The following is a 24,038-nucleotide window of genomic DNA, read 5'->3' on the forward strand; positions in this document are numbered from 1 at the left end:
TTAAGACCTTGTGTGGGCAATCTCAAACAAATGAAGACTGTTATCTAGTTTGTTTCTTTGAAAATTTTTAATTATTCAACAAAATATCGAATTATAGCTTCTGCTGTTTAGTAAATTGTGCATACATAATTTTCAATTGTGTTCATAATTCTTTTCAACCAAAAAGAAAACAAGAAAAAAAAAAAACATATCAGTACAATAGAACTTTTCAATCCTGCTGATGTCAAGGACTTAAAACAAATATTCATACCTGTCTGTCAGAAGCTTCTCCCTTGTTGCAAGAGCTCCAAATAGCAACACAGAAATTAGATAAAGAGCAGAAGTTGAAAGAGTTGCAGCCAGCGTTCCAATTGGAATTGAACGCTGAGTGTCCTTCAATGAAGCAGATCGATTTGAACCAGCCATAATTCCCGTTACAGCAGGGAAAAAAAGACCAACCAATGCACTGACATTACAAAACAATTAAGTCACATGTTTCATAGGAAAAAATATCATGAATATAAAAGCTTTATCAACTTAAACTAATAGTTACAAAATGAATTGACAAGGACATAGAAGTCCTTGCTTTGTCTTAGGACTCCCAAAATCATTCAAAAAGAAAACCTTGCTATGAAGAGTTGAAAAAAGAAAACTGCAATTGTCCTGCAAAATAATTCCATGGATTCAAATTCATAATCACAATCACAAAAGCTGTTATTGCAAAGTCCATGCCTAAAATGTTCTCAACTTCTGATTAGGTTTATTAACTATTTAAACATAAATCTCTCTCATCTTCAATGCTACAAAGTCATGAGGAACTTTTAAGCATTGTCTGCCCTCATGAAATATTTTTTGTAGATGAGGAGAGAAGAAGGGAAGAAAAAAAAAACAACAAAAGGAAAATTTAGGTGACAGTTTCCTTGTGCCCACATACAGCTCCAGGTCTGCCTTCTTATGTATTAATAAAAATAAAAACTCAAGAATAAAAACAAGGGCACACACAAAATTTAACTACTAAAATAACATATGCTCTTCTAACACTCTACACTCTGCCCAAGTTGGAGGTGTATAAATATCACTTTACTCCAGTTTGTTACAACCTTTAGACAAGATTGGCTTAAATAAAGGTTTCGTGAAAAGATCTCCTAACCAATCCATATATTTCACAAAGGGAGTCGTTAGGACCTTATTAAAATATAGCATCCTACACAAGAATGAAGGTCAACATCAAGTGCTTTCTCCTCTAGTGAAACTCTGGACTGCTAGGAACAAATGGTAGCTTGATCACAAAACATATCTATTGGCTTCGTTATCAAGAATTCCATTTTTAAGATAAGAGACTCCAGTCACATAAGCTCACCCAAAGGATGAGCCAAAGCTTGATATTCTGCTTCAACACTGGGTCTTGTTAGCGTAATTTGTTTCTTGCATAGTAGACCTTTGATTATCAACAGAACTAGCTATATCAACATGAGAATATCCAGAAATTTCACAATTTCTATTAAATTTGTATCCCAAACCTCAGCCAGGTGAGCTTTTGAGATATCAAAAATCCTACAAAAAACATCCCAATATGGTTGCTTGGGATTTTCCATAAAGTGACTCACCACCCCCACTGCAAAAGATATGTCTTGGTCTAGTGACAATCATCAACTAGCCAACCAATTGCCTATGCTAATATTGTCTTCAAAGCCTGGTCTAACATCCCTAGACAACTTCATGTTGGGATCCATAAGAGTATTAACTCGTTCAGCTACCAACATACCGACCTCACTTAGCAACTCTAAAGAATATTTTTGTTGAAATAGATTCTACTTTCCTAGACTGTATAATCTCAATACCAAGAAAGTAACACAGAGTACCCATGTCCTTGATTTGAAATTTTCCTTGAAACCATTGCTTAATATCCACAATCCCGCTCCGGTCACTGTCAATGATGATGATACTAGAAGTGCCACATTTGCCTCCTTTTTAGAGATAAAAACCATATGATTAGAGAGCATTGGATAAAGCCAGATGTAGAGACCACTGCACTAAATTTGTTAAACTCCACAAGGCCATAGCATCTCTACTTCTCCCAAACTTGGAAAGGAAATTCAAACAAACTCTCCTTAGATCCAAGATAACAAAACAAATCATTCTAAATCCTCCAAGAGAAAAAAAACAATGCAAAAAGATGAGGCATGAAGTTTGAACTATCAAAACAAAGAACAAATGCATTCGTAGATAAAGCCTTAGAAGGATTCCTACTATGCGACATATTGTTGGTGTTAACTATCTCAAGAACCATAAAAAACCTTTATCTTATATAGGACTTTAACCTTCTAAATACTATGAAGAAACAAGAAATACATGACGTAGGTTAAGATGAGAGCATTTGGAAGGAACATTTTGACCCAACTAGGAGATCAATTTCAAACAATAAGGTCAAGGGATTGTTGGGTCCTAAAGCCAAATGTGTTTATTTAATAAGTAGTTTATCATGCTTGTTAGTTGCTAGTAGTAGGCTTATGTGTATTTTGGGGTTTGTTTGTAACATATGCGGGTTTTAGGGATTGTATCTTTAATGGTTCATGTGTAATTTCATGTAAATTAGGTTTTCTTATAAGTAGGGTGTGAAAGTCATGCAAGAGTTAGTTATTAATTAAGAAGTGTAATGTGAGTTCCCCCACCAATATCCTTTTTCCTCTCTTCTTCCTTCTTCCTTCTTTCTCTCCTCTATACCTTCGGTCCTTCTGAACTTGCTCCTTTGTAATCCTTGATGTTGTTCTGCATCAACATGTTTTCTCAAATCAAATGCTCAAAAAAGATATACATTCCCCATCAAACAAAAATCCCTTTTATTGGATGGGCTAAAACCCAGAGAGCAAAGAAGAGAGCTCCTCCACCTCCCTATCATTAACAAACCTAAGAAAGTGGAAATCACCAGAGAAATTATCCCTGTCAGAAATTTAAAAGGAATAAATAGCTTCATTATGCAGCGAGGAGAGAAAATATTGTTAAGGCTTGATATACACTGTTGGCCAATGACATAATAGCTTAGGCTTTTAGGTAAAGTGTTCATCTAACACCGTATGAGAACCATGGTTCCTAGGAGGTCCTAGGTTCTAGTCTTGTTACCTACCTTTAATGAAAGTTCGTTAAAAAAAATTGTGTTCCCAATATGGGTGTTATTCATTGTTTGTTCCTTCCCACATGCAATCGGGCCGCACATGCGGGGAAGTGTTAAGGCTTGATATGGATTATTGGCCCACAACCAAATGTCTTCCCAGAAATAAATACAAGAATCATTACCCACAAAAAATTTGGGATAAGGGGGAGAGAATAAATATGCAAAATATACCTCTGACGACTCTCGAAAGAACATCATACGACTTTGTGCCAGATTTAGTTTTAAAAAGTTTGATTCCAGATAATTAGTATATCACATGTGTTCTTGTACATAGGGATTAATATGCTTGTCTTCCCATTAGTTAACATCCATATTACAAAATTTTCCAAACAATTGGAGGGTGGGAGGGGTAGTGCCGAACTTTATATGTTTATATTGTAGCAAAGAATTTTACTTTAGCTTGGGAAAATTTCTGATTACTTTAGAATTTTAGTTAATTTATGGTTATTTTGTGTATTTTAGGCACTTTGGGTTATTTTGCAATTATATGATTTAGTTGGGATTACTTTGTAATTATTCTTTTAGTTGTAACATTGGCTGTATAAGTAATGTGTTTGTGTAATGTTACAGTCACCAGATTTGAATCCCAGATTTCCAGTTCTGTTTTTCCTCTCTTGCTCTCATGCAATCTCTCTCTCTTTTCTCCTTCTTCCTCCCTCCTCCTCCTCCATCCCTCTCTCTATCTCTCTTCCTCAATTCTCTCTTTTTATTTTTATCTCCTCTGTCCTACATCAATTTCAGAGCCAAATTTTGATTCATACACAACTGCTGTCTATCATCACAAGTCATCCAAAAAAAACCAATTCAAGCCACGTTGCAGAACAATTACAGCCATTGTGATTCAATTTCCTTTGCTGTAAGTATTGTGCATAACTACAAGTCATATGATTTCAAGGTTCAGAAATTGCAGAAAAATCCTTACTACTGAAGCACTGTTAGTCTGTCTGTAACTTGGTCTAAAAATTACAGTCAGTGCACCTGAATTTCAACTGATGCTACAGATAATTAATAGAAATTTTAAACAGGAGATCATAAAACTCAAAAAACTCATATGAAGCTAATAAAAAGCGATAGCACTTTGTATGACATGTCCAAACTGACACTCAGCAATGGATTTATGCGATATATAAAGAAACTAGAACAAATGACCAAAAAGACAACGAGCATCTTCATAGCTTACTTGAAATTCCAATATATAGATCCATCAGGATCTGGTATTCCAGCATCACTAGTAATTTGATAATCAGAACTCCAGTTTTCCTTAAAGGTTGTCAAACTCAAGCCTGTAATCCCAGCTGCATTAAGCATTTCAAGAGGAAAAAAGAAGAGGTAAATTTCATCCCCTCGCTGAATAAATGAGGTTAAACAGAAACTAAAGGGCACACAAACATATAAAAGCAAAACTTGGAGAAATTTGAGGTCTACAAAAGTTCACATGGTGCAAGTCCCACATAAAATAGGGAAAAGCAGAAATTAACAAGGACATGGAGGCAAAATTAGTAGAAAAAAGGTGTCTGCAAAGGTCCACATGGCATGGGTCCCACATTAAATACCCAGCCAAATTATCACACCAAATGCTTAAAATGCACTTGGATTTTATCTAAAAGAAGCACAGGACTCCACACGCAGTCTTTTCTTTATAACACCTGCAGTCTTACTATTTGACCATAAATATGCTTAAAGACACTCCGCTCAATTTTTTCAAAAAAATGCAAAAACAAAATGCAATATACTAAAAATAATGGGAGACGGCATTATATTAAAAAAAGATTGTTGAATAATTGGTTAAAATGGAATACCTTACTTCAATGATAGGTCTCATCCTCTATTTATAATATATGTCAAGTACAATACCAATGATCATAATACCATTACTAACTCACACTTACAAACATAACTCTTAACACATAATAATAATGCTAAATGACTAAATAACCATTAAAACACCCTCGCCCTCAAGCAGAAGCATATATATCATATGCTCCAAACTTGTTACAAATGATTTCACATGAGCACATCCCAAAGCTTTTGTGAACAAATCAGCAAGCTGAAATTGACTTCACATGAGTGGTTGTAATGAGCTTCTATACAAGTTTCTCCCAAATAAAGTGGCAACCAACTTCAATGTGCTTTGTCTGTCATGGAATACTAAGTTGGAGGCAATCCATAGGCTAAGAATGTGGAAAACCTAGTTCTTTCAACATGTTCTTCAACCAAACAAGCCCACATGTAGTGTGCGGCATAGCCCTATACTCTAACTCAGCACCTAACCTAGCCACCACAATTTGCTTCTTACTCTTGCAAGACACCAAATTACCACTGACAAAGATACAGTGCTCGGTTGGATCTTCAGTCGGAAGTTGACCCAGCCTAATCTACATCTATATATCCCTGAATATGAGTGTAACCCATCCAAATATAAGAGACCTCTACCTGGTGCACCTTTGAGATATCTCAAAATGCAAATTACTGCATCCCAGTGATTTTTTCTCTAGGAATCGAGAAACTAACTCTAGTTGAGTGACTTTAAGGTAATTCAAATTTCCAACAAATCTCCTTTATCGTCCTGAGTTAGGCAAAAAATCACCCATATCAAGTGCTAACTTAGTATTGGGATCCATGGGTGTATCAACATGTCTGGATCCCAACAGCCCCATCTCATCTAAATGATCAAAAACATGCTTCCTCTATGACAAGACAAATCCCGTACAAGATCCCAATACTCCTATACCCAAGAAGTACTTCAATGGTCCCATGTCCTTGGTCTAAAACTTACACTATAGGAAAAACCTTAGGTCTTGGATGCCTCGATCATCATCACTAGTGATCACATGTCATCCACATACACAATATGCAAAATCCTGCTACATGAAGTATGATGATAAAGTACAGAGTGATCTATAGCACACTGTCAAAGGCCAAACTCAAGTACTACAACACTAAATTGGCCAAACCATGTTCTAGAGATTTTCTTTAATCCATGAAATGATTTCTTAAAATGACAAACTGAGTCTGACTCCCTTTGGACAACAAACCCAAGTGGTTGCTCCATATAGACCTCCTCATGAAGATTACTATGTAGGAAAGCATTCTTAACATCTAACTGATGTAGAGGCCAATGAAAAGTACTAGAAAAAGTGACGAACAATCAAACTGAGGCAAGTTTAGCAACCAGAATGTGTCAAAATAATCCAAACTATACACCGGAGTATATCCCTTAGCAATAAGGCGGGCTTCAAATGAGCCACAGAACCATTGGGATTGACTTTCACATTGTACATCTAGTGACAACCAACCATCACCAGAAAAAATAGGTTCCACATCCCAAGTATCATTATCATGTAGTGCACGCATCTCTTCAACCATTGCAGTCCTCCACCCAGAATGGGATACCGCTTCAGAAATAGGTTTTTGGAAGAACAATAGAAGATAAGTACTAATGAAATATTAATACAAGGCTGACAAGAAACATAACAAAATTAGAGACTAGGTGTTGGGTACAAGGGCTATAGGGTGATCAACATCATGAGAAATAAGATCTGACAAGGGAACCAGAGGTGCAGTAATAGAAGCTAGAGGAGGCTCTCCTCCCTTGATTCATCATGTATATACCTGCAGATTGGGATGATCCAAGCGACGAGAAGGGCTCAAACTGGATAAAGATGTAGGAGGATTTGGCACAGAGAATAGGTTGGGATCTGGAAGGCAAGGCAGAGGAAGGGACTCATCAAGGTCAACAAAACTCGCCCAAAAACCAACACACAGCTCTAACAGTACCAAACAGCCTCTATACAGTAGAAAATCTGAAATACACAGCGAACAACATCCTCCTGCATCCCAACACACAACATTCAACAACCAAAGCAAACCACAAGAACACAATGAACACAAAAGATAAGAACGAATCAAGAACACAGCAATACCACTGTTTCAGGCCTTAATGAACTCTATATGCATTGACCAACAGCTTCAGGCATAAGCAAGCAATCATTCCCGAAACACTGCTCATGAGCAACTAAAAAAGGTGATATCTTCATAAAAAAAACATGACAGAAAACTTCATATTATGGTGTGAGAAAGGATTCAAGACATTTGGGAGGAAATCAAAGCAAAATGGCTGCACAAAACTGTGTCACGCACTGGAGCATAGGGTCAGCACTGGCGGGTTTCAGCCAATGCATGGCAGTGTGCAGAGGCTCCTCTGGCAGTGAAATTTTGAGGGCTGGCATATTGGCAGGTTCTGCGATTGTTATAAGGTTTGATTTGCAAAATATGAGGTATTTTTTGAGGTGTTGAAGAGAAGAGCAGCGTCCAGGATTTTTCCAGTGACTGCAGCCTTTTCCGGCAACTCCTGAACCTGCTCCTGGAATTTGGCAATGCTGATGACTCTTCTACAGCAGGTTACAGGATATTATGATCTTTAGGGTTTGATTTAGCTGTGGTGATGCAATTAGGGTTTAGTTCAGATCTTGCACTGATACCATGTTGAATAATTGGGTAAAATGAGAAGACACTACTTCGATGATAGGTCTCTCCCGCTATTTATAATATTTGTCAAGTAAAATACCAATGACCATAACACCCTTACTAACTCGCACTTAGTAACATAACTCTTAACTCATAATAATAAATTGGAGAATCTAATATTCAAGGTAAGTGTTCTTAATTTTCATTCATTTATCAGGGATTTTGGGTAAAAGTGAAGTTTTTCTAAGGAAATATGGTAGAAACTTGTATGAAATGGAATTCTAACAAGAAAAGGTTTACGCTAATTATTCTCTAATTATTGATAAAAAAAAAAACACATACATTCTTCTGGGTTTTCATAGTATCATATTTTTGTTTTAGTTGAGAAATTTACATGTAATCAATATTGATCTTGTAAGGAAGATAGTTTCATTGGTTATCGTGTGAAATAGATGGCATGATGATTGTTTTTATGGCAAAGATATTTTGAAAATTTGAGCAAGTAGGGATTGTGTCTCGCTTGGGTTAAAGGGCCTAAATCTATGGAGGGTATTTCTGTGTTGAGCGGTGGCTGGCCAAGCTAGAAATTGGCACCTGTCTGACATGAAAATTGCACATACTTGAGACAGAACAAATATGTTGAAATTTATGCTATTTGAATGTATCGTGATGGTAAGTTTAGATGAAGAGATAGCTTAGAATAAGGAGTCTGTTCATGACAATATGATTATGCATGCTAATAAACTATAAAGAAATCACGTCTTAAAGTGGCAAAATCCTTATGAAAGTAACAGGAAAGTTACAAGAGTACCCAAGCCCTTGATTTGAAATTTTTCTTAAAGCCACTGCTTAGCTCTAGTCACTCTCAATCATGGTCTTAAATTTCCACGAAATTGTCAAAATTTCCAATTTCTGTGACCCTCGAAATTGAAATGGCAGTCAATTCTCATCTTGCAAAATTTCCATCAAAATCTCAACAAATCATCCAAAATTTATCGAAATCTCGAAATCTTAGCGAAATTTGTCAAAATTTGAACTATGCAATGAAATTTCCTCGAAATTCAAATGAGAGATATAGGAGTGAAGTGAAATTTCTCTCTTAAATTATTTTATTTATTTTATTGAAACAAAAGATTATTACAAGTGCTTTTGAAATTATATGAAAAAATAAACATACAACAACATTTTATTTAACCATTCATGTCTTAATTATCATCATTTGTATACTAAATAATATTTAAATGATTTATGAATTTCATTTGTATTAAATGATTCACTAAATATGTTTATTGTACATTATCTTACAAATATGTTTGATGCACATATTATATTACAACTTCTCCACCTCATACACAACATAGATGTATTTACTTGCAATATATTAGTCCTAAAAATTGCATTATTATATTTATTAATCATTTCTAAAGCTTCATAAAAGAATTCCATACTTTACAGCTGTTTCCATTATTAAATTTCAAATCAAAATCGAAATTGACATTGAAATTGAAATTTCCATCGAAATTTTCATACTTTCGGAGTTTCAACATTGGAGTCGAAATCGAATTTTAAGACCTTAATTGCAAGTGCCCAAGTCATATGAATTGTCCCTCCCTTATCTTATCTTCCTAACTTACCGCGAATATGTTCATTTCTTAATGTTGAGATTTTGATTTAAATGAATGAACCAACTTGAAGATAGGTCTCTCCCTTTATTTATAATACAAATCAAATACATTATTAATAACCTTACTAACTCACAAATTAACATACTAACGCACTTAACAATAATAATACTAAAGGAAATAAATAACATCTAACAATCCCCCTCAAGCTGGAGCATAAATACACTCCTAACTCGTTACAAATAAATTTAACATGAGCACCCCCCCAAGGCTTTGGTAAACAAATCAACAAGTTACACATCAGACTTCACATAAGCAGTAGTAATGAGCTTCTACACAAGTTTCTCCTCAACAAAGTGGCAATCAACTTCAATGTGTTTCATTCACTCATGAAAGACTGGGTTAGAGGCAATATGAGGAGCAGCTTTGTTGGCCTAACTGGATTTTTGAATCTTGTTTTAATGACAACAAAATGAAGGATGTTTTAACATGCGTTGTTGAGTGGTTTTAATTCAGGTCTAAGTAAAAGGACACTCACGATTAATCATGAAAGTAAGCTGGAGATCAAAGTCAACCAAATGAAAGCTTCTCAGAACATTGAAGAAATAAAAGATACATGAAAAGCTTAAAGGCCAAGCAGACCTTGAAGTAAAAACTGAACCTCAAGAGACTGCAAGACTTAGTGATTAAGGAGATCATGCTTAGAAGGATATTTGTAAGTACTTCAAGCCATTACTATCTAGATATGTGAAGTTCCTTAAAATACAAAAACTTAGAGACCAACACTTGAAAGACCTTAAAATATGTTTTTAAATCAAAATAACAAAGGTCTCAAAGGAAGAAAGTTTTCAAAGTAAAAAAGAGAATTTCTAGGAGCCAGGCGACTGCCCTATATAGGTAGTAGACTGCCAAATTTTAAAAGAATTAAACTTGAGAGGCAGTAGGTTCCCAAGCGACTGCCTGAACCTTGTCAGGCGCTTGGGTGGTCAAGCCAGGCGACTGCCTGTGTCTTGGCAGGCGACTACTAGTCTTCCAGTTGTTTAGTTTTCACTATGGCAGGTGACTACCAGGTCGTGGCAAGCGACTGGCACTCAAAACTGATTTTTAAAACTCAACAGGAAGTTTGTCAAAATTTTGAATTTCAAACTTGGGGGAAAATTTTCAAAATTAATTTTATAATTTAATACTTTTTGAAAAGTTACCTAAATGCTTCATGTTAAATGAGGAAACTTTTTTTGAAAAAGTCTATAAATACCTCCTTTGAGCAATAAAAAAAAAACAAGCAAAAGAAGCAAAAAGATCAAACGAGCAACACGCCGAAGTTATATACGATCCCTGCACTGAATATCTCCCAAAAGTTTTTGTGTGCTCACATCATTTTGCTGGAGAAAAACTATATGATATTGGTGGATTGACAAACAAGAGATTGGTTCCGAGTTGCTTTCAAATTTTTTTTAAGAACCATTGGTGACTTCTAAACCTTTAAAGCTTCACATTTTCTATTTAGCTTTGGCTTTTGAAGTACGATTTAGAATTTAATTTGTACAACCTGCTCTGAATTGTGAGAGTGTTTTTGTACGCAAATATATTTCTTTCATCTTGATCTTTGATGGTTCAAAGGTTTGTTGGATCGTTGGACCAAGCACAAGTTGTTGCTTAGAGAGGTTTCTCTTCCTAAAAAAAAAGAAAAGGGTAATTGTTGTAAGGTTTTTGTTCCACCAGGAAGGAACAAGGTATAGTGAATTCCTTAGGTGGTTGACCTAAGGCGAGGACATAGGCTGGGGTAAGCCGAACCTCGTAAAAGTGGCAGTGTCACTCTCTTTCCCTTTCTTTTACATTTCAGCAACGATATAACCTGCGTAGATGTTTTAATATTTTTAATCATAAAGTAATGCATATTGGAAATTAAGTAAACCCAAAGTCTAATTTGTTTTTGGGCTTGTGGAAACCGAAAGGGAGTACGTTGGTTAATCGATCTTTTGCGGAAACCGAAAGGAAGTACGTTGATTGGTTAACATCCCAAAACCTATTAGCTGAAGGTTTATTTAAATTCTGATATGAAAAAGGTGCTTGGATGTCATTTTAATATTCAAATTCAAAAGCCAATTACAGGAACTTCACATTCATAAACAGGGTCGCTAAATATTCCGAATTGATTTCTTGGTGTATGGTTGTTTTGCTTGAATAGTTGATTGATTGATTGTGGTTGTTGTGATTGTGGATTAATTAGAGGAAATAAGAGTTTGTGTGGATTGCCCGGTTAACAAGAATACAAGAAAGCCTTAAAAGATTGTAAAAAGGAACAAAAAGGATCTAAGAAATTTTTAAAGACCCAATTCAACCCCCCCCCCCCTTTTTCTTGGGACTACACCTTAGGTTTCAAGCTTGATTACCACACATCAACTTCATAGGCTTAGAATGTAAAAACCCAATTCTTACAACATTTTCTTCAACTAGACAAGTTCACAAGTAGTGTGAGTCATAGCTCGATATTCTGTTTCAACACTTGACCTGGTCACCACAGTTTGTTTCTTACTCTTACAAGAAACCAAATTACCACCAACCAAGATACAGTACCCGATTGTGGATCTCCAGTAGGAAGGCGATCCAACCCAATCTGCATCTATATATCTATGAACATAAGTGTGACCCTAATCACGATACAAAAGACCTCTCCCACGTGCACCTTTGGGATATCTTAAAATGCCAATGACTGCGTCCTAATGACTTTTCCTCGGAGAATTTAGAAATGGACTCACAACACTTGTTGCAAAAGAAATATTTGGACGAGTGACTGTGAGACAATTCAACTTTCCCACAAGTCTCCGGTATTGTTCGAGATAAGGCAGCAAATCACCTATATCCAGCATTAACTTGCTACTAGGATCCATGGGTGTATCAACCGGTTTGGATCCCAAAAATCTAGTTCCATCCAACAAATCAAGAACATACTTCCTCTGTGACAAAACAAGTCCCTTACAAGATCTAGATACTTCTATACACACACACACACACACACACAAAACATTTCAATAGTCCCAAATCTTTAGTTTGAAACTTAATTGGTAGAAAAAGTTTGAGACTCTGAATACCTTTATCATCGCCACCTATAATAATAGAAACATCCACATAAACAACAAAAAGGATCCTACTCAATAAAGTATGATGATAAAACACAAAATGATCCAATGCACATCGTCGAAGACCAAACTCAAATACTACAGCACCGAAATGACCAAGCCATGCTCTGGAGACTGCCTTCTTGAGCCAACACACTAATTCTGACTCCTGCTGAGCAACAAACCCAGATGGTTGCTCCATATAGACCTCCTCTTCAAGATCACCATGCAAGACGGCATTCTTCACATCTAACTGATGCAAAGGTCAGCAAAAAGTAGTAGCCAACGAGATGAATAGATGTACTGATGTAGGTTTGGAAACTGAAGAAAAGGTGTTAGAATAATCCAACCCATACACCCAAGTATACCCCTTAGCAACAAGTAGCGCCTCTAGATGAGCCACATAATCATTAGGGTTGACTTTCACAATGAAAACCCAGTGCCAACCAACCACAGACTTGTCAAGAGGAAGAAATATCAACTACCAAGTACCATTGTCCTGTAAAACATTCATCTCTTCAACCATAACATTCCTCTACCCATAGTGGGCTAAGGCTTCAAAAATTTTACAAAGGGTAGTAGATGATAGAGCAGTAACAAAACAATAATAATAGGGTGAAAAGAAGTCATAACACACATAGGGAAATGGGATGTTGGGTACATGTGCATTTACCGTTTCGAACAGCAATGGGAGTATCAACATCATGGGAACTATGATCATCAAACAAGGAAACCAAAGGTGTGGTAGAAGAAGCTAGAGGGAATTCTCTTCCTTGGACCATCGTGAAACCACATGCAAATTAGGATGATCAAGATGATGAGAAGGACTCAAATTACATGGAGACTCGGATGGTTGGTTGGGCAAGGACAACAAAGCAGAATATGGAAGATTAGGTAGAGGAAGGGACTCAATGAGCTCAAAAGCACTAAAGAACTGGTGGGTGGTTGTAGTAAGAGGTAGACTCAAAGAAAGTAACATCGACAGAAAGAAAGAAGAGATGCAGCACAGGACTATAACAACAATATCCTTTTTGAGCATATGATTAGCCCATTAAGACATATTTTATAGCATGTGGATCCAACTTTTCCACCCCATGAGTTGTTTGATGAACAAAGGACACACCCGAATATATGAGGAGGGAGTGAGAATAAAGGTGAAGTAGGAAAGAGATGGAGTAGGGAATTTTACCACTAAGAAGAAAGGATGGCATTCTATTGAATAGATAGCAAGCAATAAGTATAACGTCACTCCAAACCACTTTAGGTACATGCATTTGATAGAGTAAGGTGCGAGTAATTTCAAGGATATGTCTATTTTTCCTCCCTACAACCCCATTTTGTTGAGCAGTGTGGGCACAGGATGATTGGTGGACAATACCAAATTGAGTCATATAAGTAGCAAATTATGAACTGAAATACTCTTTGGCTTTATCACTTCGAAGTATTCGAGCTACTAAACCAAACTTGGTCTTTATTTCAAAACAAAAGGCACAAAATATATGAAATAACTCAGAACAATCTTTTATTAAATATAGCCAAGTCATTCTTGAATAATCATCCACAAAGGTTACCAAGTACTGAAACTGAACTTGGGCAACACTCTACTAGGACCCCAAACATCAAAATGGACTAACATGAAAGAGCTTTCAGCCCATTTATTGACTCAGGATGCAAAAGGGACGCAATGGTGCTTTCCTAACTAACTAGACTCATAATCAAGACTACACACAAAACTCAAACCAGGAACAAGACATTTCAACTTGTCCAATGAAGGGTGACCAAGACGGCAATGAATTTGGAGAGATGCGGCAACAACAATGCAGGTGGTAGAAGAAGATAGCAGGTCAAAATGATAAAGTCCACCAACTTCATGCCCTTTGCCAATCGTCTTCCTCATCTTCAAATCCTGAATAACCAAAGAATCAGGGAAGAATGTTACTAAACAATTCATGAATTCAGTAATTTTTCTGACGGACATAATATTGAAAGGAAACTTGGGAATATACAAAACCAAAGGAAGAGAAATAGAAGAAGTGGGATTTATAGTCCCAGTTCCCTTGACTATAGTGGTTGATCCATCAACAAGAGTAAAAAAAGGTGAATTTGCTAGGATATCAAAGAGTAGAGAAGACTTAGGTATAGAAATTAGGTATGCCTGTGATAGGATCAGTGGCAGCATAGTCTATAACCCAAGGACTTAAGACAAGAAGTACTAGATGACAGGCATACTGTGGGATTACGTGTTTGGGCAAGAGGTGCAATAGGAAGAGAAGCTTGTTGTGATGCTCGATACTGCTAGAACTTGGAATACTCTTCCTCTAACATGGATTCAATACGTTTCCCCTTACTCGACCCCAAAGGTGTGGAGTCGGAGGTGGCTAAATTGGCTACCCCAAAAGGTGTGAAGTTAGTGGTGACTGCACTGGCAACAAATGAAGGTCTATTCCTAGAGATCCCAAGATTGCTCGATACTCAATAGTATGATTACTACGTCCACAATGATTGCATTTGCGAGGAGTGTATCTACCTCGTCCATCTCTACCACCACGACCACTCAAACCACCTCGATAACTTCTGTAATTATTTGGTAAAGAACTAGAATCACCCTGTGTGGCGAAGGTTGTCCACTTAAAGCCAGATGCAAGATAGGAGAATGTGTGCTAAAGGAAGCACAAAGGACACGAGAATAAACATTGACACATAATGGCAACTCAGCACTACTAAGTATCTAGGACCAGACTACCTCAAACTCCGGTCTCAAGCCCACTAGAACTTGAAGGATTGTCATCTGCTCCCTCTGCTTCTGCATATCACCAACGTCGACAATTATAGGTTGCACGACATTAAGATCCTCATTAAAACGCTTCATCCCTCCAAAACAATCTGCAATGCTCCTGTCTCCTTGTTGTAACTAAAAGTACTTTTAGGATAAATCATACATACGTGTAATGTTACTACAGTATAGAAGCTTGGCTTAATCCCAAATCTCCTTGCATGTATCTAGATGCATACACATCCAAGCAATCTGTGGCTCTATCGAAAAAAGGGAAACAATCAAGGCATCTTCTTGAATTCACACTTCTTTTCTATTCTCATCAGAAGGATCAGATTGGAGCAAGTAGTCAAATTTTCCTAATCCTGCTAAATAACCCATAACAACTTTAGACCATTGAACATAACCCTTTCCATTCAAATTATGAGTCGTTATCTACGGCAGCTGTGTAGGAAACATATTTCTGGGATTCATAGACTCCATCCCAACACTCACAAACTTGCAGCCACACCAATGTCAAACAAGAAGAACAACCAAAACTAATCCGAACAATGACAAATTATGTGAAGCGCCGATGCAACGACGGACAAGGTGAACGGCTCACCTACAAATATAGCACTGCCACAACCTCACAACTTAACTTATGAACCCTAGCACTGCTCCAAGAAACTCACAAAGAAGCCTTTACAAACACTGAACATAAATTAACAGATTATCGCAAGTACATGGTTGAAAAAGTTAGGATTTTTGAGAAAAAAGCATGCCCAACAGCTTGATAATATTGTCTAGAGAAGGAATCATAAAATGGCAAAGGGAAAAGAAAAAATTTAAAAAAAAAAAAAAAAAGGTGGTTGTAAACTCTCTCATGCGCCAGCGCATGGGGTCTGCACTGCCTGCAGTTGGCTAGCGTGTGGTGCTAATTCCAACGATGGAGTTTTATGGGGGTAAGCCTAAGAGGATTCTATTTTTGGCTATATGGTTAGTTTTGTGAAATAATGACGGGTGGAGGTGGATCTAAGAAGGGTAGCGGCAGGAATGTGTTTTCCAGCGACAACTAAGTATGGTAGGGTTTAGATTGGATCATGCTCTGGTACCATGTTGAGATTTTGATTAAAATAAGTTGAAACTGTAAGAATACTATTTCGTACATTAATTTAAAAAACTGTACAATATGCCCTACTATATAACATGTAACCAGCAGCTAAGTTAAGGAAATAAAATCCAAGAATAAAGGATTATACAAGAATCATGGAAATCCCTATTGACCAGCACCCCTTCTGTACATGCCTATAATAAGACAGTCAAGAATTATTCCTTAATTATAGAGATCATGCATGACTCCTAAATTGAAGGGATTTCTACACTCCCGGTCAAGTTGGATCATAGATGTTGATCATATCCAACTTGCCATTGAAATCCTCAAAGAGTTGCTGAGGTAGTCCCTTGCTGAATGTGTCTACAATCTGCTCCTTAGTAGGGACATATGTCATGTAAATAGTTCCTTCTTCCACCTTTTCTTTAATGAAGTGTCTGTCAACTTCCACATGTTTGGTTCTGTCATGCTGGACAAGGTTGAGAGAGATACTGATAGCTGCCTTATTATCACAGTACAACTTGATAGGTAACTCTAACTCAGCATGTAGTTCTTCCAATAGCCTCCGCAGCCATAATCCTTCACATATTCCCTGAGCAACAGCTCTGAATTCTGCCTCTACACTGCTCCTTGCTACAACATTTTGTTTCTTGCTTCTCCAAGTGACCATATTTTTCCCATACAAAGGTGCAGTATCTAGTCGTGGATCTTCTATCCTCTATAGAGCCAGCCCAATCAGCATCAATGAATATTGCAACTTCCTTTTCTTCACTTCGCTTGAACAATAAGCATTTCCCTAGAGATCCCCTTAGATATCTTAGGATCCTGAAGGCTGCATCCTAGTGTGCTTCTTTTGGAGATTGCATATGCTGACTTGCTACACTTACTGCAAAAGCTATGTCTGGTCTGGTATGTGACAGGTAGATTAGTTTGCCGACTAATCTTTGATATATCTCCCTATCTACTAGCTTCCCAACATCTTCTGTTCTTTTTTCAGCTTCAATAGGTGTGTCGCTTGGTTTGCAACCTAGCATGTTTGTTTCGGTCAGGAGATCAAGGGTGTATTTTTGTTGTGAAACACTAATTCCCTTCTTTGATCTAGCTACCTCCATCCCTAGAAAGTATCGCATTTGCTCCAATTCCTTCACGTCAAATTTTGTCGCTAGAACTTCCTTCAATCTTCCCATTTCCTCAATGCCATCTCTAGTGAGGATAATGTCGTCTACATACACAATTAGAATAGTCTTCTTCCCATTTTTTTGTATGAAAAACATAGTATGGTCAGACTGTCCTTGACAGTATCCCTCTCCTTTTATCACCTTTGTAAATTGTTGGCCTAGTTAGGCTTACGAATCTTGATTTTGATGATTACAAAGTAAGGTTATCTAATATTGCTTCAAAGTGATGCTATTCAGTTACTGAAGGCAAAGATGATTTCAGATGATAAAAGGGAAAATTCCGAAAGCTCATTCAGCTTAGACTTCAATTAACATATCTTGAAAGCTCACAAGGATCAAGGAACATGGAAGGCCTTACATAAAAGAAAGTGATCCATAAAGAAAGCACAAAGAAGTTTGAAAGATTAAACATTTGCGACAAAGTGAACTCAATGCAAAGAGGAGTCACCTCAGTTCTTAGGACAAGTTTTTGTAAGTACTTCAAATATGATTCAAGTATGATTTTTCATTTTGAAGCTCATTAGGCAAAGAAACTTAGAAACCTGATTTTTAAAATCTTGTAACATATTTTTCAAAATTAAACAAATTAATATTTCAAGATAAATTAAGCAATAAAGAGAGAGTTCAAAAAATGTTTTTAACAAAGAAACAACTGGTTAACAGACGACTAACTACATTGGACAATCATCTGCTATAATTAAAGAGGTTTTAAGAAGAGGCAGAAGCATGACAATCCGCTATCTAGTGTTGACAGGCAACTGCCACGGTAAACTGAGACAATTGTGAGTGTTTTGCCAATCGTCTGCCACCCTTCTGTATGGTTTTAAAAAAATCAAGTTGTTCAGTGACAGACGCCTGACTGGCTGGTGACAGGCGACTGCCACCTTTATGGTTGTATATTTTAAACGTAAAATACACTGTCGACCAACTGCTGGGGTTCTCCCAGTTGTCAGTCACGCGGTAAATTTGAGAAACTAACAGTTATATTTTGAAATTTTAAGATTGCTTAAGACTCAAATTTATTTAAAACTTGGACCTACTCCAAGTAAACTTGGGGAACAAGTTAGAAACCTTTCTACATCTATAAATACCCTCAAGATACATTGATTTGATTAAAAAAAAGAATTCAATCAAGCTTTCAAATTCTCTCTCAAGCATTTTAAAATTTTGAAAAGTTCTCTCTTGCTTACAACTTGCACGAAATTACTGAAGTCTTGCTGATTTCCTCACTGATATTGTGCTTCATCTACTAATTCTGTCATTCATTGAAAGAATCATACGATGAAAAACTTATAAAGCTTCAATCTAAATTTCGTATTGTGAATTTTATTGAAGTATATAGTTTTTGATGTGTACTAATCAGCTCTTTGAGGAGCAATTCTTGTACGTCTTATTTCAAATCTTTGTAGCAGATTGATTGACGGTTCGAGTGTTAAATCATTGGACCAAACAAGGGAATATTGTTTGGAGAAGGTGGGCTCTAGCCTTAACAAAGGAGTGTTGTATTCGGTATTGTTCCGCCCGGTAAAGGAACTACAATAGTGAATCCTTTGGTGGTTTGCCAAGGGCGAGGACATAGGCTGTGTTAAAGCCGAACCTCGTAAAACCCTATGTTTCTCTCTTTCTTCCCTACTCTTTATTTTTCAGCATAATTTACAATCTGTGTAGATGCTTTATAATTCTCTGAATTCTAAGTGTTTGGTTGTTAAATAGACCGGAAGATAATTTGTTTTGGTTTGATCAGCATTGAATGCGGAAACCAAAAGTGACTACGTTGGTTGATCATCCTTAACTTATTAAACTGAAAGTTTATTTAAAAGCTGAACATAGGGAAAAAGTGTATGCATGAATTTTAACAACAGGACGTATAAAAATCCAGCAAGCTTTACACATTGCTACAGGGCTATTGCTATAATTGGTTATATTGTTTTTGGTTGTGGTTGATTAACTTTGTGATTGTGATTGAGGTGTGCTTATTATAACTCAGAAGTATTAAATTGAAAACAAAATTCCCAATTCACCCCCCTCTTGGGAAGCTATCCTAATTTCATAAATCTATCAAACCATGCCCTGGGAGATTGTTTGAGTCCATATAAGGACTTTCTCAGTTTACAGACTTTGTTTTCCTCGCCCCTTTTATTGAATCGAGGGGGTAATGTCATGTACACTTCTTCCAGCTCACCATTTAGGAATGTATTTTTTATGTCGATTTGTTGAAGTGGCTAATCAATATTGGCTGCCAAGCATAGGAGCACTCAAATAGTGTTCAACTTTGCCACAGGTGCAAAGGTTTCTGTGTAATCGATGCCATAGGTCTGAGCAAATCCTTTTGCAACCAACCGGGCCTTGTATCTTTCAACTGTCACATTTGCTCGGTATTTTATAGTGAATACCCATTTGCAGTCTACTGGTCTCTTTCCTCGTGGCAAATTCATAACCTCCCATGTTCCATTTTTTTCCAATGCCATTATCTCCTCCATTACAGCCTCTCTCCATTCTGGAATTTCAAGTGCCTCCTTAATGTTCTTTGGAATTTTGACCCTGTCAAGGTTAGAAGTAAAGGCACAATATCTCGTGGACAAGGTATTATAGGACGCAAATTTTTCAATTGGATGAAGGGTACATGAACGAGGATGTTTTTTGAGAGCAATGGGCAGATCAATATCATCAAATTTATTAGGAGTAGGTTCTATTACCTATTCTGAGTTGTTGGGAGGTTCTTGGTTGCTCGGAGTTGCCTCTAGTTCTAACCCTCTTGGTGCTTCGGGTATGAGTTTTTCATTACCACTTGGCTTCGGCCTTCGTGAGTAGACTAGTGTCTCCTTGTTATTTTGTTGTTCTATCTCTCCCCCTGAGTTTAAGTTTCCTCTGTGACTGGCAAGGAAGTGGAGGAGGATGGTCGATTGGTGAGAGGAAAGTCAAGGAAAAACATGTCACCATTGGAATTATTTCGAGTTTGAGATTCGTTCATATTCTCCCCCTGAATAGAAGACTTGGGATAGAATGGAGTGGTCTCAAAAAAGGTGACATCAAGGCTGATAAAGAGACGACGAGAAATAGGGTCATAGCACTTGTAACCTTTTTGGTATGGAGAATACCCAAGGAAGACACACTTGGTGACCCGAGGATCCAACTTGGTGCGCTAGTGAGGATGGACATGCACAAAGGCAGTGCAGCCAAATAAACGAAGAGGGAGATTGGAGTCCAGCCGAGTGGTAGGGAAAAATTTGAGAAGAGTGTCAAGGGGTGTGGCATAGGAGAGAACACGACTGGGCATTCTATTGATAAGGTAAGTGGCTGTTAGAACAGCATCACCCCAAAACATTGTAGGCATGTGGGTAATGAGCATTAAGGCCTGTGCTACCGCAAGAATGTGTCTATTTTTCCATTCAGCAACCCCATTTTGTTGAGGGGTGTCAACGCATGAGCTTTGATGAATTATCCCTTTTTTCTTGAAGGAAGAGACCCAAGGTGTGGTTGAAATATTCCGTGCCACTGTCAGTACGCAAGATTTGAATCTTGGTATGAAATTGTGTTTGGACCATGGCATAAAAGTTAATAAACACTGAACGCACTTCAGACTTATCTTTTAACAAGTAGACCCAACAAGTACGAGTGTGATCAACAATGAATGTCACAAACCATTTTGTGTGAGTGTGATTAGAAATCCGGGAAGGTCCCCATACATCACTATGAATGATTGTGAAAGGTTTTGTGGGTTTGTATTTGGATTTTGGGAATGAAGTTCTTTGATGTTTTGCGAGTTCACACATTTCACATTGAACATCAAGAGACATTTTATTCGAACATAGCGAAGGAAATAAATGACACATGTACTGAAAATTGGGGTGACCCAACCGAGAATGTCATAACATTAGGTTACTATTCTTAGGGATAGAGACAAAATTACAAATAACACTGACACTGATCACTCATTTTGGCTTCCTCAAAGTAGTAGATTCCCTCATACTCCTTAGCACTGTCAATCGTCGTCCCCGATGACAGGTCCTGACAAACACAATGGGATGAAATAAATTTAGCAGAGCATTTGGAGTGTTTAGTGAGTTGGCTGATAGACAAAAGATAACAAGATAATTTTGGAACATGAAGAACAAACTCTAAAGTAATCGAGTCAGAAATCCAAATACTCCCTTTGCCGGCAATAGGAGCAATAGGCCAGTCAACAATTTTGACTCTTAGATTACCAGCACATGGGGTATGTGATAAGAAAAGGTGATAAGAGTCTGTCATATGGTCAGAGGCTCTAGAATCTATGATCCAGGGTGTATGGTTACGAAAGGAGTATAGGGCTTGTGAGAAATTACCTCTGTGTGCCAAATTACCAGATGGAGTATTTTTTGGTGACTGACCCAAGGATTGGAAAGCAGATAGTATCTCCATGATTTTCTGTAGTTGATAATGACTTGAGGTGCTGTTGCTACCACTATCAGAATATTTGCTCGCCACTTGTTGCCTCTCGGGTTGAGTCTCAGAACAAGCTTGATAGCCTCTGGTTTTGGTGCTCCGCCGTGGTTTCCAATCAGCTTGTTTGCCATGAATCTCCCAACAATTATCCTTGGAATCGCCAGGCTTTCGACAATGTTCACACCAGAGGTGGCCCTTTGGTTGCTTGGTTTTTGGCCCACTATAGGTCCCACGAGATACAAATGCTGAGCCCTTCTTGAACAACACACTGTCCTCAGCTCAGCGCCATTCTTCTTTGCTGCTTAAATCCAGTTCTTGCCATAGTGCCAGCATCTCCATGTAATAGTCTGTCACCTCCCTCTCGCCTTGTTTCATCTGCCATAGGCATGCCATAAGTTCAAAGACTTGGGAAGCATTCTCCTCGTTAGAGTAGGTTTCTCTTACTGCATCCCACACCTCTTTTGCTGTGGGCAGGAGCATATATGTTTTCCCAATAGTTGGCTTCATGGAGTTGATAAGCCATGAGGTAATCAAGGAATTCTCCGATCTCCATTGCTGGTGTGCCACAGCATTCATTGAATCAAGTTTCTTTAAGTCACCGGTAAGATACCCGAGCTTTCCTCTGCCGTCGACTGCGAGTTTCACGGACTTGGCCCATTCTCAAAAATTCTTGCCATTGAGTTTTTCTGCCGATAGTTGGACAGAAGAGCCATCTAGTCCATTTGAACTAATGACGGCATTGGTTCGACTCATTTGAGTCTCTGAGGTTGTCAACTCTCAACTGTTGATGGAGTCATCCCCCATAGTTAGCTTGGTTTAGGAAAAAACCAGCTCTAATACCATGTTGAAATTGTAAGAATATTGTTTCGTATATTAATTTTAAAAACTCTACAATATGCCCTACTATATAACATGCAACCAGCAACTAAGTTAAGGAAATAAAATCTTAGAATAAAGGAATATACAAGAATCACGAAATCCCTATTGACCAGCACCCCTTCTGTACGTGCCTAAAATAAGATAGTCAAGAATCATTCCTTAATTATAGAGATCATGCATGACTCCTAAATTGTAGGGATTTCTACAAAATGAATGACCTAACTTGAAGATAGGTCTCTCCCTCTACTTATAATACAAATCAAATACATTCTAATGACAATGATACCCTTACTAACTCTCACTAATTAACATACTAACAAAATTAATAATAATAATACTAAAAGACATAAATAACCTCTAACAATTAGTTTATCTTTTAACATATACCACTCATCCATCGTAGCATTCACATCCCAACAACATTTACTTTTTGAATATGCTACTTCTTAATCACCCAACATTCTAATCCATATAGCATAGTCTTAAAGCTGTCCTATAAAACTTCCCTTTTAATTTTAAGTGTATTCTATAATCACAAAGCATACTCAAAGCACTTCTCCATTTTACCCAACCTGCTATATATCCATGCATTACATCTTCTTCAATTTCTCCTTCATCTTGCATAATAGATCCAAGGTATCAAAATCTACTAGTGCAACTGATTTCTTTATCATCAAGTTTAACTTTGTCTCCAATATTCCTCTTGCTATGACTGAAATTATATTTCATATATTTTTCCTTATTTCTACTTATCCTAAAGTCTCTAGATTTTAAAACTTCTCTTTATAATTCTAACTTAGATTCTACTCCACCCCTAGTGTCATCAATCAAGATAATATCATCTGAAAACAACATACACCATGGAGCTTTATTTTGGATACTCCTAGTCAATTCATCCATCACTAAAGCAAAAAGATAAAGGCTCAATGCAGATCCTTGATGCACACCTATTGTGTTTGGATATTCTTGTCTCTCCACCTATAATCCTAAGACTAGCCATTACTCCATCGTACATACCCTTAATGACCTTCATACACCTACTGCATACACCCATTTTTCTAAAGCCATAGTACTTCCTTAGGAACCCTATCATACGCTTTCTCTTATTCAATAGATACATTATGCAAGTCCCTCTGAGACCTTCATTTCTAAACTTAATCTTTGTTCAACTACCCTTTTCCACGGTCTCATTGTATGCGTCATAAGTTTAAGTAGGGGTAAGGTTGCGTACACTGTGACGACCCTCCCTTTACCCTCACGAAGCAAGGAGCCTTATGGCTCGAGGACGCCCTAGGTATTAAACTGTTTTTCCTCCATTCATTTAGAATTTT

The 24,038-nt window shown here is 37.3% G+C and overlaps 1 protein-coding gene across 7 annotated transcripts in view; it reads right to left on the bottom strand.

The window, feature by feature from the left end:
• Nucleotides 1-24,038, bottom strand: part of LOC131144471 (cation-chloride cotransporter 1) — a 131,885-nt gene that overhangs the window by 39,401 nt on the left and 68,446 nt on the right. For all 7 annotated transcript variants that reach the window (XM_058093142.1, XM_058093148.1, XM_058093147.1 and 4 more), the window contains 2 exons: nucleotides 4,332-4,446; nucleotides 251-445 (listed from right to left, as the gene is read on the bottom strand). In XM_058093142.1, coding sequence (XP_057949125.1) covers nucleotides 251-445; nucleotides 4,332-4,446 — 310 coding nt within the window. The remainder of the gene's footprint in view (nucleotides 1-250; nucleotides 446-4,331; nucleotides 4,447-24,038) is intronic.

The sequence above is a fragment of the Malania oleifera genome, chromosome 12, assembly GCF_029873635.1.
Source record: "Malania oleifera isolate guangnan ecotype guangnan chromosome 12, ASM2987363v1, whole genome shotgun sequence".
Taxonomy (NCBI): Eukaryota; Viridiplantae; Streptophyta; class Magnoliopsida; order Santalales; family Ximeniaceae; genus Malania; species Malania oleifera.